A 12905-nucleotide genomic window follows, 5' to 3' on the forward strand; every position below is an offset into this window, starting at 1 on the left:
GGGGTCAGTGGGGGGGGGTGGCGGAGGTGAGGGGCGCGGGCGTGGGCTGGGGGCCGGTGGGGCCGGTCGTGCTTGCCCCGCATCACTCAGTCCCAGCAGAGCTGGAGCAACAGGCAAGTGAGGCCAAGAGGGTCTGAGGCGGAGGAGAGGGTTTATGTAGAAAATTCTACCCCCCAGATCACCCAGAGCTGCATTTGCCTTCCTTCCCTTCTTCCCCGGGAGGGGAGATCTCAGTCTGACCTGACAGAGCCCTACGAGGCGGTACGAGCCCTAAGGTCTCTGCCTCGGGGGACTAGTGACCAAAGCTACAGGCCCTCCTGGTCCAGCCGGTCCATCATCCAGCCCCATTCTGGATTGCCCTTGTCCCAGCCTATGCCGCAGCTGTGCCGGTTCCTGGTGTGGTGATCCAGACTTCATCCCAGGGGACCCAGCCCTTGGCTGTCTGGTCCTGCTTGGGCCATAATTGTCATGACTGCCGCTTGTGGGTACCAGTGGGTGTAGTGGGTGTAGAGACACCAAGGAACAGACACTCGAGGGTGTTCCCAACAGTCCTCTGTCCCACTGCATAGCAGCAGCCCTGGTTCCTCACGGGGATCAGAATCTCTCCCCAGCAGCACGGCGACTCTGTCCCCTGGTCCACCAGCAGGACAGGCATAGCCACCGGGGGATGGCCACATCTTCAAGTTCGATGGGACTGTATCGTGTCCCTCGGCAGAAGCTTCCTGCCTCCGGGCACAGGAAACACAAAGTCCAGAAGTGGGTCACTGGAGTGCTGGAGGGAAGGGCCTCTATTTACACCCTCTGCTTCCTGTCCCCGAATATTCTAGCCGCAGGGGACACGGTGGCCTATCTCAGCTGCTCAGAGAGCAGAGCTGTGAGGTATGGTCCCTGAGCTTGGTCCTTCCAGGCAATGCCACGTGGGTGTTGGCGTTCCTGAAAAGATCAGTGGATCCTTTGGTCACAAGCACATTGTTCCACATTTTACCAAAAACAGGTCCCTTAGTGTGAGCCCATGTGTGTATATCACGTCACTGCATCGGGGAATCCAAAGCCCTAAGATAGTGGTCGGGGTGAGCCCCCTGTAGGCTGGACGGTACGTGGATTAGCATCAATCTCAGTAAGTACAAATTGCCCCCCTCCAGGGCAGACAGAAGCCGGATGCAATCCACCTGCTACCAATGGCTGGCTGGAGATATTTTGCTTTGGCAGACCAGGCATTCAGGACCTCCTGGGGCCTTCAGGAGAGGAGCCCAGGCCCCTTCACTCCTGTCATCATGGCCACCGTGTCTGTCCTTGGGCCCTCTGCACCCACACCAGGGAGGCTGCGGAGGGAGGCTGGCTGATGTCTACCAGCACGTCTCCCATTCCACCTGTTTGTTGACTGTCTCCCCTGCCCTGGAGGGACGGATTTGAAACGCGAGACATGGATTTCATCTGTTGTGCCCCTCCCATTGGTGCTCACTGGCTTATCTTCCTACCGCCTCCCCAGTTCTCCTGGGACCCCATCTTCCAAACTTTCTCCCTGAAACTCCTGGGCACCAGCCAGATCACCAGCCACCACCCAGGGTGGTGGTGTGTGCCTTTCCCTCCGGCCGTTCATCCCTCTTTATGCATGAATGACCAAGTGTGCAGTGCACAGCTGTGTCCAATGGGAGGACTGGCCTTCATCTTTGTCCTCAGGGCCACTCCCAAGAGGGGTTGGTGGTGACACAGGAGTGACAGCTCTCTGTTCCAGCTAGTGCAAACACACTGTGCCCAACGAGACCAACTTCTTATTTGTTTCTTTTACTTGCTTCACATCTTTTTTTTTTTTTTAAAGATTTATTTATTTATATATTTATTTGACGGAGTGAGAGAGAGCATGAGCACAAGCAGGGGGAGCAGCAGGCAGAGGGAGAGGAAGAAGCAGGCTTCCTGCTCTGTGGGGGGCCTGATACACCACTGATTCCAGAGCTCTGGGATCACGACCTGAGCCAAAGGCAAATGTTTAACCAACTGAGCCACGCGGGCGTCCTGCTTCACATCTTTTAACACCTTTATTGAGATTTAATTAACTAATTAATCTATTTGTTTTAAAGTAAGCTCTATGCCCAACATAGGACCTGAACCCACCACCCCGAGATCAAGAGTCGCATGTTCTACCGACGGAGCCAGCCAGGCGTCCCTTATTGAGATATAATTTATACACAATAAACTGAATGTTTAAAGTGTACATTAAGTTTAGACATATGTATGCACCATGAGGCCATCACCACAACCAAGACAATGGACACACCCATCACCCCCAAGGCTCCGTCATGCCCCCTTGTCATTCCTCCTTCCATCCCCGCTCCTGGCAACCACTGATCTATCACTATACATCTGTTCACATTTTCTAAAGTTCTATACGGATGGAAGATACGGTGCGTACCCTTTCTTTCCCAGGCAACATAATTATCTTGAGATGCATCCGTACTGTGCGTATCAATAGTTCGTTCATGGCCATGGCAGGATAGCAGCCGTTGTGTGCATATGCCCTGATTCGGCAGACACCTGTTGACCTGTGTTTGGAAACAGCTGCTGTGCGCACTCCTATGCAAATCTTTGTAGGGACAATTTTCTCCCGCTTGGATAAATGACTAGGAGTAGAATGGCTCGTGCAGTGGGTATGAACTTAACAACAACAGCACAGCTTTATTGAGGTGTCATTTACACACCCTTAAATTCACTCATTTTAAGTGTACAAGCAAACCATTTTAGCGAGTTTACAAAGTTGTGCAGCCTGCACCACAACCCCGCTTCAGAGCGTGTCCAGCGCCCAGAATCGTCCCTCCTGGTCCCCCCACCACTTTGCTTTAGTCCCTTCCTTCCGTCCTCCGTCACTACTATCCTTTTCCCCCTACCTGCTAATTTGCTGAATTGCACTGGTTTTAAAACGTTCTGGTCAAGTCAGTTCATCTGGTACCACCTCGTTTGGGGTTTTCTCCGTAAAATGGGGCTGGCATGGATTCCAGGTGCTTAACCCACTCCTCTCTCTCCCTCGCCCTTCTTCTCTGCCTCCCTGTGCCTGGCACTGTGCCTCTGGGTACAAAGTAGGCACGACAAATCCTGGGAAGAAAGTGGGGAAGAACGGGTCTCCAGCCACCGACCACCCACTCCCGCCCCGCCTCGCGCGGCCGGGCTCGGCCATTTGCGAGCGGCTTCAGGTCCAGACTCTGAAACTGCCGCCGCCCAATCCGGCGTGGCCGGCGGCCCCGTCCTGACCAATCGGAGTTCGCTCTCTGGGGCACGCCCCCCCATTTCTATAACCGACGACCAGGACGCAGTCTCGAACGTTGACCAATCAGTTGTTGAGTCCCGCTGTTGGTCCCGCCCCAACATTGAAACTGCAGCTTCTGAACGCGGAGTAACGCTCGCAGAAGCGTCCCGCTCCGCCCGCAATCTGACCAATCAGGGAGGCCGCATCGGGCCCCGCCCCCAGCCGGCGAAGCGAGGGGTGGGCCGGGCGGAACTCCTGGCGGCGAAAGCAGCGGCGGGCGGCGGGCTTCCAGGGTTCCGGGCGGTGAGTGCGGGAGCGGCGCGGCTGGCGGGGGGAGGAAGGACTCGGGGGGAGGCCCCCATCCCGACCCCGCCCCCCGCGGAGGATCCGGTGGCCGCGATGGGAAGGAAGGAGGAGGCTGAACCCGCCGGCAGTTTTGTCGCCCCCGTTTTTCTTTTGAGAAAGAGGCTGTGACCCCGGGTCTTTCGCTCGGGTGAGGGCGGGGCCGGGGCTCCCGGTGGTGCGGGTCAGGCTGTTTGCCTCCCTCGTCCGCACCCTCCCCGCCCTCCCAGGGTCGTCTGTGCCCGGGGGAGGGGGGAGGGAGCACTGTCCCCGGAGCCTGGCCTCGCTCGGCCTCTGCTCCCGGTGTGGGCGGTCCACAGCTGACCGGCGTGGCTGGGGCGGGCGGGGGGCCGGGCCGGCTCTCTGAGAGCAGGGTCTGGCCGGACCCGGTGTTAGAACCGGCCTGGTGCGCAGTGAGGGAGACCGAGTTTCTGGGGGGAGCCTGGACCTGGACCCCCGAGGGGATTAGGAAGCCCCCTCCCCCCAGCCTGCAGAAATTCCTTCTAGAGGCATCGGTGTGGCTTCCAGCCTGGGTCCCTGGGGGCAAAAGGCTGAGAGAGGAGGAGGAGGAGGTGGCGACCCAGGCACCTCTCTGCTTCAAGGGAGAGGCTGGAGTGACCCTGAGTCCTGGAGCCAGATTCGGGTTCAAATCCAGGCTTTGTCACTTACTAGCGGTGTCACGTGGGGCACGTTGGTTAATTCCTCTGAACTTTGGTTTCTTCATTTGTAGAAAGAAAGGAAGATGGAAGGGCGGGCAGGACCGAGGGACGCTTCCCTTCAGAAGCCTGATCTGTGTCGGATTCGCAAATTAGAATACTTACATTTGTAGACGTGCCCTCACTGTTTTCTACAAATTAAACTGATGTCATAGTTAAGGTTGCTAAAGGGGGATCGTTCCCTTTGGGGCATGTAAGTAAACACACTCTGGCCTGTTTAATAATAGACATTTGTCGAATGCTCACTGTGTACCAGGCACCGAACTAAGGCTTAACATGCGTTACCTCGTTTAATCCCTGCGTAATCTCAGGAGGTCTGTTGTCATCTGGCAGATGAGGAAACTGAGGCACAGAGTGATTAAATAACTTGCTTGAGGCTGCACAGCTGTGGAAGTAGGAGAGTGGGGATTCGAACCCAGTCTCCTTGGCTGGTGTCGTGCTGTCTTCGCTTTAGGTAGAAGAGCTGGGCTTGGAACCCAGCCCGAGGGTACACTGCAGCCCAGGGGGACGCCACGCCGTACACCTGGGATGGTGGAGACCAAGGACTTGGTGCAGCTCCGGCAGCTCAACTTGGCGCTCCTGAAGCAGCTGTGGGCCGGGCAGGATGCCGTGCGGCGGTCAGTGGCCAAGGCGGCCTCGAAGGTGAGCACCCACCTTGAGAACTCGCAAGGCAGGCGCGGAAGTGGCTGCCCAACCAGGCAGGTCCCAGGCCTCCTGTGCAATGCATCCAGTTTGGAGAAAACTGAGGCCCAGCCAAGAAGGGACTGGCCTGGGACACTGCAGAGGCCAGAGTGGGGATGAGGATTGAAGATCCAGGCCTTTGTGCCTAGAGCAGGTCAGCTGAGTGTGTGGCTGGGCTGCTCCCTGGGTGACCGGTCCTCCCTGTTCCAGTCAGCCCAGGACTCCACCAGCAGCTATGACTCCCAGACACCATCGTCCCAGGAGACGTCTTTAATGGCCTTCAGACCCTCCAGCCTACAGGACACCCAAGAGAGTGATCCCTGTGATACGTCCTGGTCTGATAGGACCAGCTCTGGAGTGATCTCTCTGCCATCTGCCAAGTACGGACACCAGGCATCCCTGGGCTCTCTGAGGCCCTACTCGGCACCCTTGCTGGCCAGCTCAAACTCAGATGACCCAGAGGTTTCAGCAGAGCTGGACAGTCCCGGGCCTCAGGAGTCCCAGGCCCAGAGCTCCACCCTGGATCAGCAAAGCAGACTGTCCAAGGTAACATGGGAGAACAGCATTTCCTTGAACTTCAGTCTCCCTGTCTCACAAAGTACTCATTGGCAGGCTCCCTTCAGGGTGGGAGGCTTCCCGGAGATACCTTGAGTCATGGCTGGCTCCACGGAAGCACTTAAAAAGTGGTGGTTGGTTGTTGTTTCTCAGCACTTTGGGAAGAAGGTGATCTTTAAGCCCATTATACAGATGGGAAGACCAAGGCTCAGAGGCTAAGCTTGTTCAGAGTGACCCGGAGACGGGGGCTTGGGGACCAAACTCTTATCTTCCAACTCCCAGGCCCCTGGCTGAGCCCTGGGGCCCATGTCAGGGTGTAAGTTAAGACCTGGCCCCTTTCCTTCCCACAAGGTGGGGCCTCCTCCTGGGCCGGGCCTGCCTGCCTAGCCCTTGCCCCTTTTTGTCTCCCTGCTCAGTCAAGAGTGACCTTCAGTGAGGAGGCTGCACTGCCTGACAAGAGCTGGCGCCTCAGGCCGTACTTAGGCTATGACTGGATTGCAGGTATGCCCACCCCCCTGTGCCTGCCCGAGCCCTGCGGGTGCTGAATGAAGGAGTCTGAGCTGCCACGGTATTTAGTGTGTATTGATGCCAGGGCCCTGCAAAACTCTGTGTGCATATCATCTCTTTTTCCATCGAACTGCTTATCGCCCCACACCCCCGCCCCCAGCAGCCTCAGTGGCCTGACTGGTCTCCCTCTGACTTTGTCCACGCCCCTAACTATCTATTTTTGATATGGTAGCCAGAATGAATTTCTAAACATGGAAATCCGAGTAATTAGCACTTTAATAAAATCCAAAATCTATCTAGACTTACTTACTCTCTAGACTTATGAGGTAAGACCTGGCTTCAGTTAGCCATGTGACATGATCTCTGACTCTCAGCCTTTGGCTCTTTGCTCCAGCCTCATAGGCCTCTGTGCGTCCATGACTGCCTCAGGGCCTTTGCACTTGCAGTCTGCACTTGCCATTCCCACTGCCTGAATGCACTTCCCTGGTTGCTTTTCATCATTGAGGGCCCAGCTCAGGGGCTTCTGAACCTGAGAGTGGGGATTCGAACCCACCCCCAACATCCCTGCCTGTGGCATCAGTCATTTGTATATTCATATCATTTGTTCTCAGGAATCGTCCTGTTTCCTTGTTTCTTAGCTGAGTTTTCCAGTAGAACATAAGCTTCACTCAAGCAGGGCCACAGCCATCTTCTTGCTGTATCTCCTGAGCCCGGGCTTAGAGGCATGTGGCGCACAGTAGGCCCTCACGCAACCCTTGTCGAATGCGTGAGTGAATGGCCATAAGAGGTTCTGCTGTTTGGCTCCCCATTTCACAAAGGGGGAACTGAGGCACAGAGAGGCTGAGTTACTTCTGGAGGCAGGTACTCCGTGGGGTTGCTGGGACCCAGGGGTGGTGGGGACGCAGGCCCTGTCTCCAGGATTTCCTGGCCTATCAGCTCACTGCCTTGCTTCCTGCTTCTGGAAAGTGGAGCCACCCGCCTCCTGCCTGCCCTGTCCCTGTGCTCACTCTCCTTCCTGAGGGAATGAACGCTCCCATCTCGGGCCTGTCCCTGCATTTGTGTGCTCTGCCCCATCCCCTCTGGATTCCCAGAGGATTTGCTTCCTCCTTGGTCGGTCCCACCAGCATGCGAGCTCTGGGAAGGGTGAGGAGCATAGGTTTTATGGGGCGCCTGTTTCAGGCCTGTTATCTATGGTGTTCCATGAGCTTCCCTCGGCTTTGCTCCTGTTAACTCCTCTGCTCTTCTCAATGATCTGATTAGGCCGGGGCAGCTGTTGTCCCCTGTCCCCGTGGACAGATGAGAAGGCTGAACCACCGCCCTGAGCCACTTCACGAAGTCTTACATCTGCTCAGCAGTAAAGCTGCAACCTGTTATTTTCTACCCCGATGAAATATTTCTCTCTTTATTTTATTTAAAGATTTTATTTATTTGAGAAAGAAAGTATAATTAGTGGGGAGATGGGCAGAGGGAGAGGGAGAAGCAGACTCCACACTGAGCAGGGAGCCTGATGCGGGACTCGATCCGAGGACCCCAGGATCATGACTGAACCAAAGGCAGACCCCCAACCAACAGCTCTCCCCAGGCACCCCCCTTGCCACTGTTTTTGTAAGGCTCCTGAGGGCAGGGCTTTGTCTAGTTCCCTTCTCTCCCCATGGCACGTAAAACTGCGTCCCCTAGGAGGGGCTCTGTAATTATTTTTTGTTTTAATATTTTTTGCACGGATGATAGTGCGTGAGGGTAGACACGCACGGAGACAGGAGCGGAAGTCACAGCGAGTGGCGCGTCCCCTCCAGGTCTCTACGAGACAGAGTAGGGATAGTGCAGACTAGAGGGCTGTGCCAAGAGCCCCCTGAGTCTCGGCCGGTGGCCACACAGCAGCTCCCGGTGCTTTGCCTGCTCCAGGGTCTCTGGACAACACTTCACCCATCACCAGCAAGCCCGAGGCCTTCTTCTCGAAGCTACAGGATTTCCGGGAAGCCAACAAGGAGTTGTGCATTAACAGTGACCCGAGTGAGCAGGGGTGCCGAGGGGTGAGCAGGGCGGCTGGGGGACCCCCATCGCCCAGCCTGCTCACCCCTCTCCCCTCACAGCCCCCAGTTCCTCGGCCCGCGGGAGAGCAGCGGCGTGGAGGAGGACCATGAATGTGAGTCGAAGCTCCCGGCAGGCACCCCGCAGCCTGGCCGGTGAGGTCTCCGGCGCCTGCGAGAGCAGCTGGGGTGGAGGGGACTCGGAGGGGGGCCTGAGGTCCAGACAGGATGGGGCAAGCCTTAGATGGGGGCTGGGGAGTGGGGTGGGGGGAGCAGAGGCCAGGCCTTTTGGGGATGAGGGCCGGCCCTGTGTCCCTCCCCGCCCCCCCATCACCCCTCCCCAGCCGCCTGCTTTCCCGTGCGCCCCCACTTCTGCTGCCCGCGCTCTGGGGGGTGGGGGTGCTGGCTGCGTCATACGAGCACCTGAGTCTCTGCTTTGGGTTCACATCTGCAGCATGTGGTGCGCATGCGTGTGTACGTCACAGGCAAGGGCTGGTCACGTGAACACCTGTGTGTGCGTCCCACGTGTGATGACCCGTTTAGGCACAAGCACGTGTGTCTGTGACTGTGACTGTATGAAGCCACGGTTCCTGTTTGCGCTCGTGTGCAGGATCCAAGTGTGTGTCCTGCTGGGGCACACGTGCGTGTTCGTGTTCTGTATGTGTGCACCTGTGCGCGCCTGTGCATGTGGCCTTGGCGGGGTGTTGGCGGGCCTGTGTGTTGGAGGCAGCGGCGGGGGCATGCCGGGATCTGGGGGCCCAGCTGAGAAGAGATGCTCCTTCTCACGGCCCCGCAGGCGTGTACTGCTATCGCGTCAACCGGCGGCTGTTTCTGGTGCCTTCCGATCCCGGCACCCCCTGCCGCCTGTGCCGGACCCCTCGGGACCAGAAGCGTCCTGAGACTCTGGCGGCGCCGGCGCAGGTCAGGTGAGTGGCCCGAGCATGTCGGACACCTCGGGGCAGGTGGAGAAGAGCCGAGCCTGAGGCCTGCCCGGCCTGCGGGAGGGCAAAGTGGACCCCCTAGCAGCCAGTTTGCTGCCCCCCTGCAGGGTGAGCATCCCGCTGTCCATCCTGGACCCCCCGCACCGGTACCGCATCCACCGGCGGAAGAGCTTTGATGCCTCCGACACGCTGGCCCTGCCCCGGGTAAGCTGCCCTGCGGGGCGGGGTTGGAGTTGGGCTCGGAGCCCAGGCCCCCAGGGGGATCCTGGGGCCCAGAGAGTGAGGCTGGGCACCAGGAGAGCGAGCACACGGGTCTCCAGAGTTCAGGCTGGGCTCCTTCCGTCACCTGTGACTGTGCTCGCTCCCTTTTCCTCGCCCCCGCCACCCCATCACTTCCAGAAGCGTCTGCCCGCTGCTCGCATTGCGCACACGAACCTCACGGATTGAGCTCTGGGGTGCTGTGTGCATTGTTAGGAGGATGAGCTCGTGGAGCGCTCCCAGCCCCCAAGACTGCGGGCCCTGTTGCCATCCCACTGTACAGATGAGGAGACTGAGGCCGAGGGAGGTGACAGGTGTTGGGTCAGCAGGTGGAAGAGTGGGGATTTGAACCCAGGTCCTTGTGTTTCCTAGTGCCTCCCATGGAAGCGTTCTTTGTGTCGCCCGGGTAGGGGGGGCGTCTGTGGGGACCCCACTCTCAGTTGAGGCTGGGGGAGCTGGGATTATGGGAGGAGAAGGGATGCTGAGGAGAGTCGGTCTGCTCATCTGTAAAATGGGTACAGCGTTCGGTCCTCAGACTGGGATGAGTAGGGCACCTCAGTGAATCAGTACATGTCAGGGGCGTGGGGCAGAGTCTGGCACACAGGAAGAGCTCTGTCAGCATCCAGGGGCTTCCCTCCTTCTGTCTCAGGCCAGGGGCCCAGGGCCTGAGTCCGTAGTGAAAGGAAGGCCTGGGATAACCCAGTGGGTGGACACAGGCCTGCCCTGGGGGAGCCTCAGTCTCCGGGGCACGTCATGACTGTTTGGGGGGGACACAGCCGCCTCCCTGGGGTGCACCTCATCAGAAGGTAGCCCTGTCACAGGTCGGGCGCCTTAACCCCTCGCTCTCCACAGCACTGCCTGCTGGGCTGGGACATTGTCCCTCCGAAGTCTGAGAAGAGCTCAGCCCCCAAGAGCCTGGACCTCTGGTCCTGTGTCTTCTCCGAGGCCCAGCACCAGAAGCTGTCAGCTGCCAGTACTTCCCACCTGGTACGGTCCAGGGTGCCTCAGGAGGGACAGATGCCTTGGAGCAGGCCTTGGGGGGCAGCTTGGGGCAGGGACTGCAGAGCCCAGAAGCATCTCTTGGAAGGGGCCTGTCCCCCCAGCCCACGGCACCCTTCTAGGCTGTCCTGCTCCCTGCCAGCTCCCGCACCCCACGCAGGAAGGTGACCTGACTCTCTGATCCAGAAGGGGAGGAGGTGGGAACCGAGGGGGATCTCTCACCTGGTTCCCTCTGACACCTCCCCATTTACCATCCAGGCCCTGCCAGCCAGGGTCCCGCCATTCACCCCAATCTGGTCAGAAGCCCAGCCGCGCGCTCCCTGGCTGAAGCCCTGAGGACTGGCCACTTGGAGGAGGAGGACAGAGCCCCTACTGTCACCTGGGACCCCTCTCCTCTGCTGGAGCACCCACGACAAGGGAGCCCTGCCTGGCCTCAGCTGGAGGTGGACTTGGGTCCCCCCCCCACCTAGTTGGGCAGGTAGATGGGCCCAGGCCTTTCTCCTTCCTGGGGACAGAGGTGGGGTCTCCAGGGTTGGGAAGTGAGGGGAAGAGGATTCTGTGGCATGTTTATAAATAAAGCTCAGTCCTCTGTGTAGCTCCCATTCTTCCTTGTCCCTAAAGCTGGGGGCCATTGCTGAGAGCCTCTCTTGAAGTCCCTGGGCCAGTGGCTCCTCCCCTGCCCTCTCTAGCCCAGCCTGGGAGCCACGGGTGATGAGAGCCACCGCAGGCACAGACATGGAAGCCAAGAGCCAGGTGGTGAGCTGGAGGCCGGGTTGGCAGAGGGTCCGGATATCTCCTTCTGGGTTACCAGCCAGTATCTGTTTTCCTCCCCATAGGTAGAACATGATGCAATTCCTGCTTTTGTAGGATAAAAATGGCATAAGTGGGAGGCCGGAGCCCAGAGGAGGCACGTGGTTTTTTTTGAGGTTTCTCAGCTCAGAGGGCTGGAACGAGGGTTGTGGCCTCCACGGGAGCTGGGACGCCCGGGAAGCGTGGTCTGCCTGCTGCGCGTGGCTCACGTTCTAGTCAGGGCGGGGGAGGTTCTGCTGCAGGAACTGACGGACCCGCCAACTCTCAGGGCCTTCTGTGGGTTCCAGTTTGTCCGCGTACACATCCCTGCTCATTTTCTGCTTTTTTTTTTTTTTTTTAAATTTATTTGACAGACTGAGATCACAAGTAGCCAAAGAGGCAGGCAGAGAGAAGAAGGGAAGCAGGCTCCCCTCTGAGCAGAGAGCCCGATGCGGGGCTGGATCCCAGGACCCTGGGATCATGACCTGAGCCGAAAGCAGAGGCTTTCAAACACTGAACCACCCAGGCGCCCCTATTTTCTGCTTTTTTGATGCTAGCCATTCGAATGGGTGTGAATTGGTATCTCATTGTGGTTTTGGTTTGTATTTCCCTGATGATGAGTGATGGGGAACTTTGTTTCTGGGCTTATGGGCCATCTGTATGTCTTCTTTGGAGAAACGTACATTCAAGTGCTCTGTTCATTTTTAAATCGGGTTGTTTGGGGTTTTTTTGTTTGTTGTTGGTTTTTTTTTTTTTTATGTTGTTCACATGTCATTTTAAGTCATAGGGCCTGTGGGAGTCAGTGGTTTTGTTAGAAATTCTCTGGCCAGAGGGAAAAGAGAATCTGGAAACCTTCAGCCAAACAAAAGTTACAAATTTACAGCTGAGATCAGCTTAGAAGTTCAGCTGACCCAAAAAGCCACAGTTGGACCGAGACAGATGTTTCCCATCAAAGTCCTGACTGCCTGTTGGGTCCATGAAAGCCTCAGGGTAGGTGGTTTCTCTGGAAACACAATTCTTTTGAAAATGTAGGTTTCACCAGTTTACTTCCAGTCACTCCTCTGTACGAGAAACCACACCCATGGTCTCCCAACACCGTGACCCCATTGACAGTCAGACTCGCCCTTACTTTGTCCGCCACCGGGAAAAGTGGGTCTAAGCTCTGCCGCCCAGCCTGTGAGATTGTGCTACTCTCAGAGATGTTAAAATGTGAAAGGATTTGCTACTTAGAATGAATGAGACACAACAATGTCTATTTTTTAAATTAAAAAATTGTTTCATTTTATTCTTTTTTAAAGATGTTATTTACTTATTTGAGAGACAGGGAGGGAGCCCAGAGGCAGAGGGAGAAACAGGCTCCCCGCTGAGGAGGGAGCCAGACAGGGGACTCGATCCCAGGACCCTGAGATCACGACCTGAGCCGAAGGCAGACCCTTAACCGACTGAGCCACCCCTGGACAGAGTTTCATGTCTCCCAGGCCCGCTCCACTCAGCCTGCAGCCCCTCCCGTAGGATCGCCCAGATCTCTTCCTGTCCCTTAACCTTCCACATCTCAGCTGCTGTGCCCCTCAGGTGCCCCCTTGCCCCCCCCCCCCGCACTGTCACACGCTTCTCTTCCCCACTCTTGTCCATCTCGGCCCTACAGGTTAAGTCCCTGATCATGAGCTTCCTTGCTCTGTGTCTCTCTCCCCTGCTGGCATGTAGTTTTGTGAGAGTGGAAGGGTCTTTTTTCCTTAGTTGGGTTGTTTTGTTTCATTTTCTCAAAAGTAGTGGCTCTCCCGTAGTCAGGGTTTGGTGTTTTCCTCCTGCCTGGTTTCCCACCTGTGTTGAGGCTTTAATTTCCCGGAGCCGA

At 57.2% G+C, this 12905-nt stretch overlaps 1 protein-coding gene across 1 annotated transcript; it reads left to right on the top strand.

The window, feature by feature from the left end:
• Positions 1-3451: 3451 nt before the first annotated feature.
• On the top strand, positions 3452-10859 carry LOC101690129 (migration and invasion inhibitory protein). Its single transcript, XM_045063759.1, has 10 exons — positions 3452-3541; positions 4311-4938; positions 5188-5523; positions 5949-6033; positions 7942-8059; positions 8130-8182; positions 8863-8992; positions 9115-9211; positions 10118-10252; positions 10523-10859. Exons 2-10 carry the CDS (start codon positions 4825-4827, stop codon positions 10598-10600), a joined length of 1146 nt encoding a protein of 381 aa, XP_044919694.1. The 5' UTR covers positions 3452-3541; positions 4311-4824; the 3' UTR covers positions 10601-10859.
• The last annotated feature ends 2046 nt before the right edge of the window (positions 10860-12905 follow it).

Source organism: Mustela putorius, unplaced genomic scaffold (genome assembly GCF_011764305.1).
Source record: "Mustela putorius furo isolate JIRA1106 unplaced genomic scaffold, ASM1176430v1.1 tig00003853_pilon_pilon_pilon, whole genome shotgun sequence".
Classification (NCBI taxonomy): domain Eukaryota; kingdom Metazoa; phylum Chordata; class Mammalia; order Carnivora; family Mustelidae; genus Mustela; species Mustela putorius.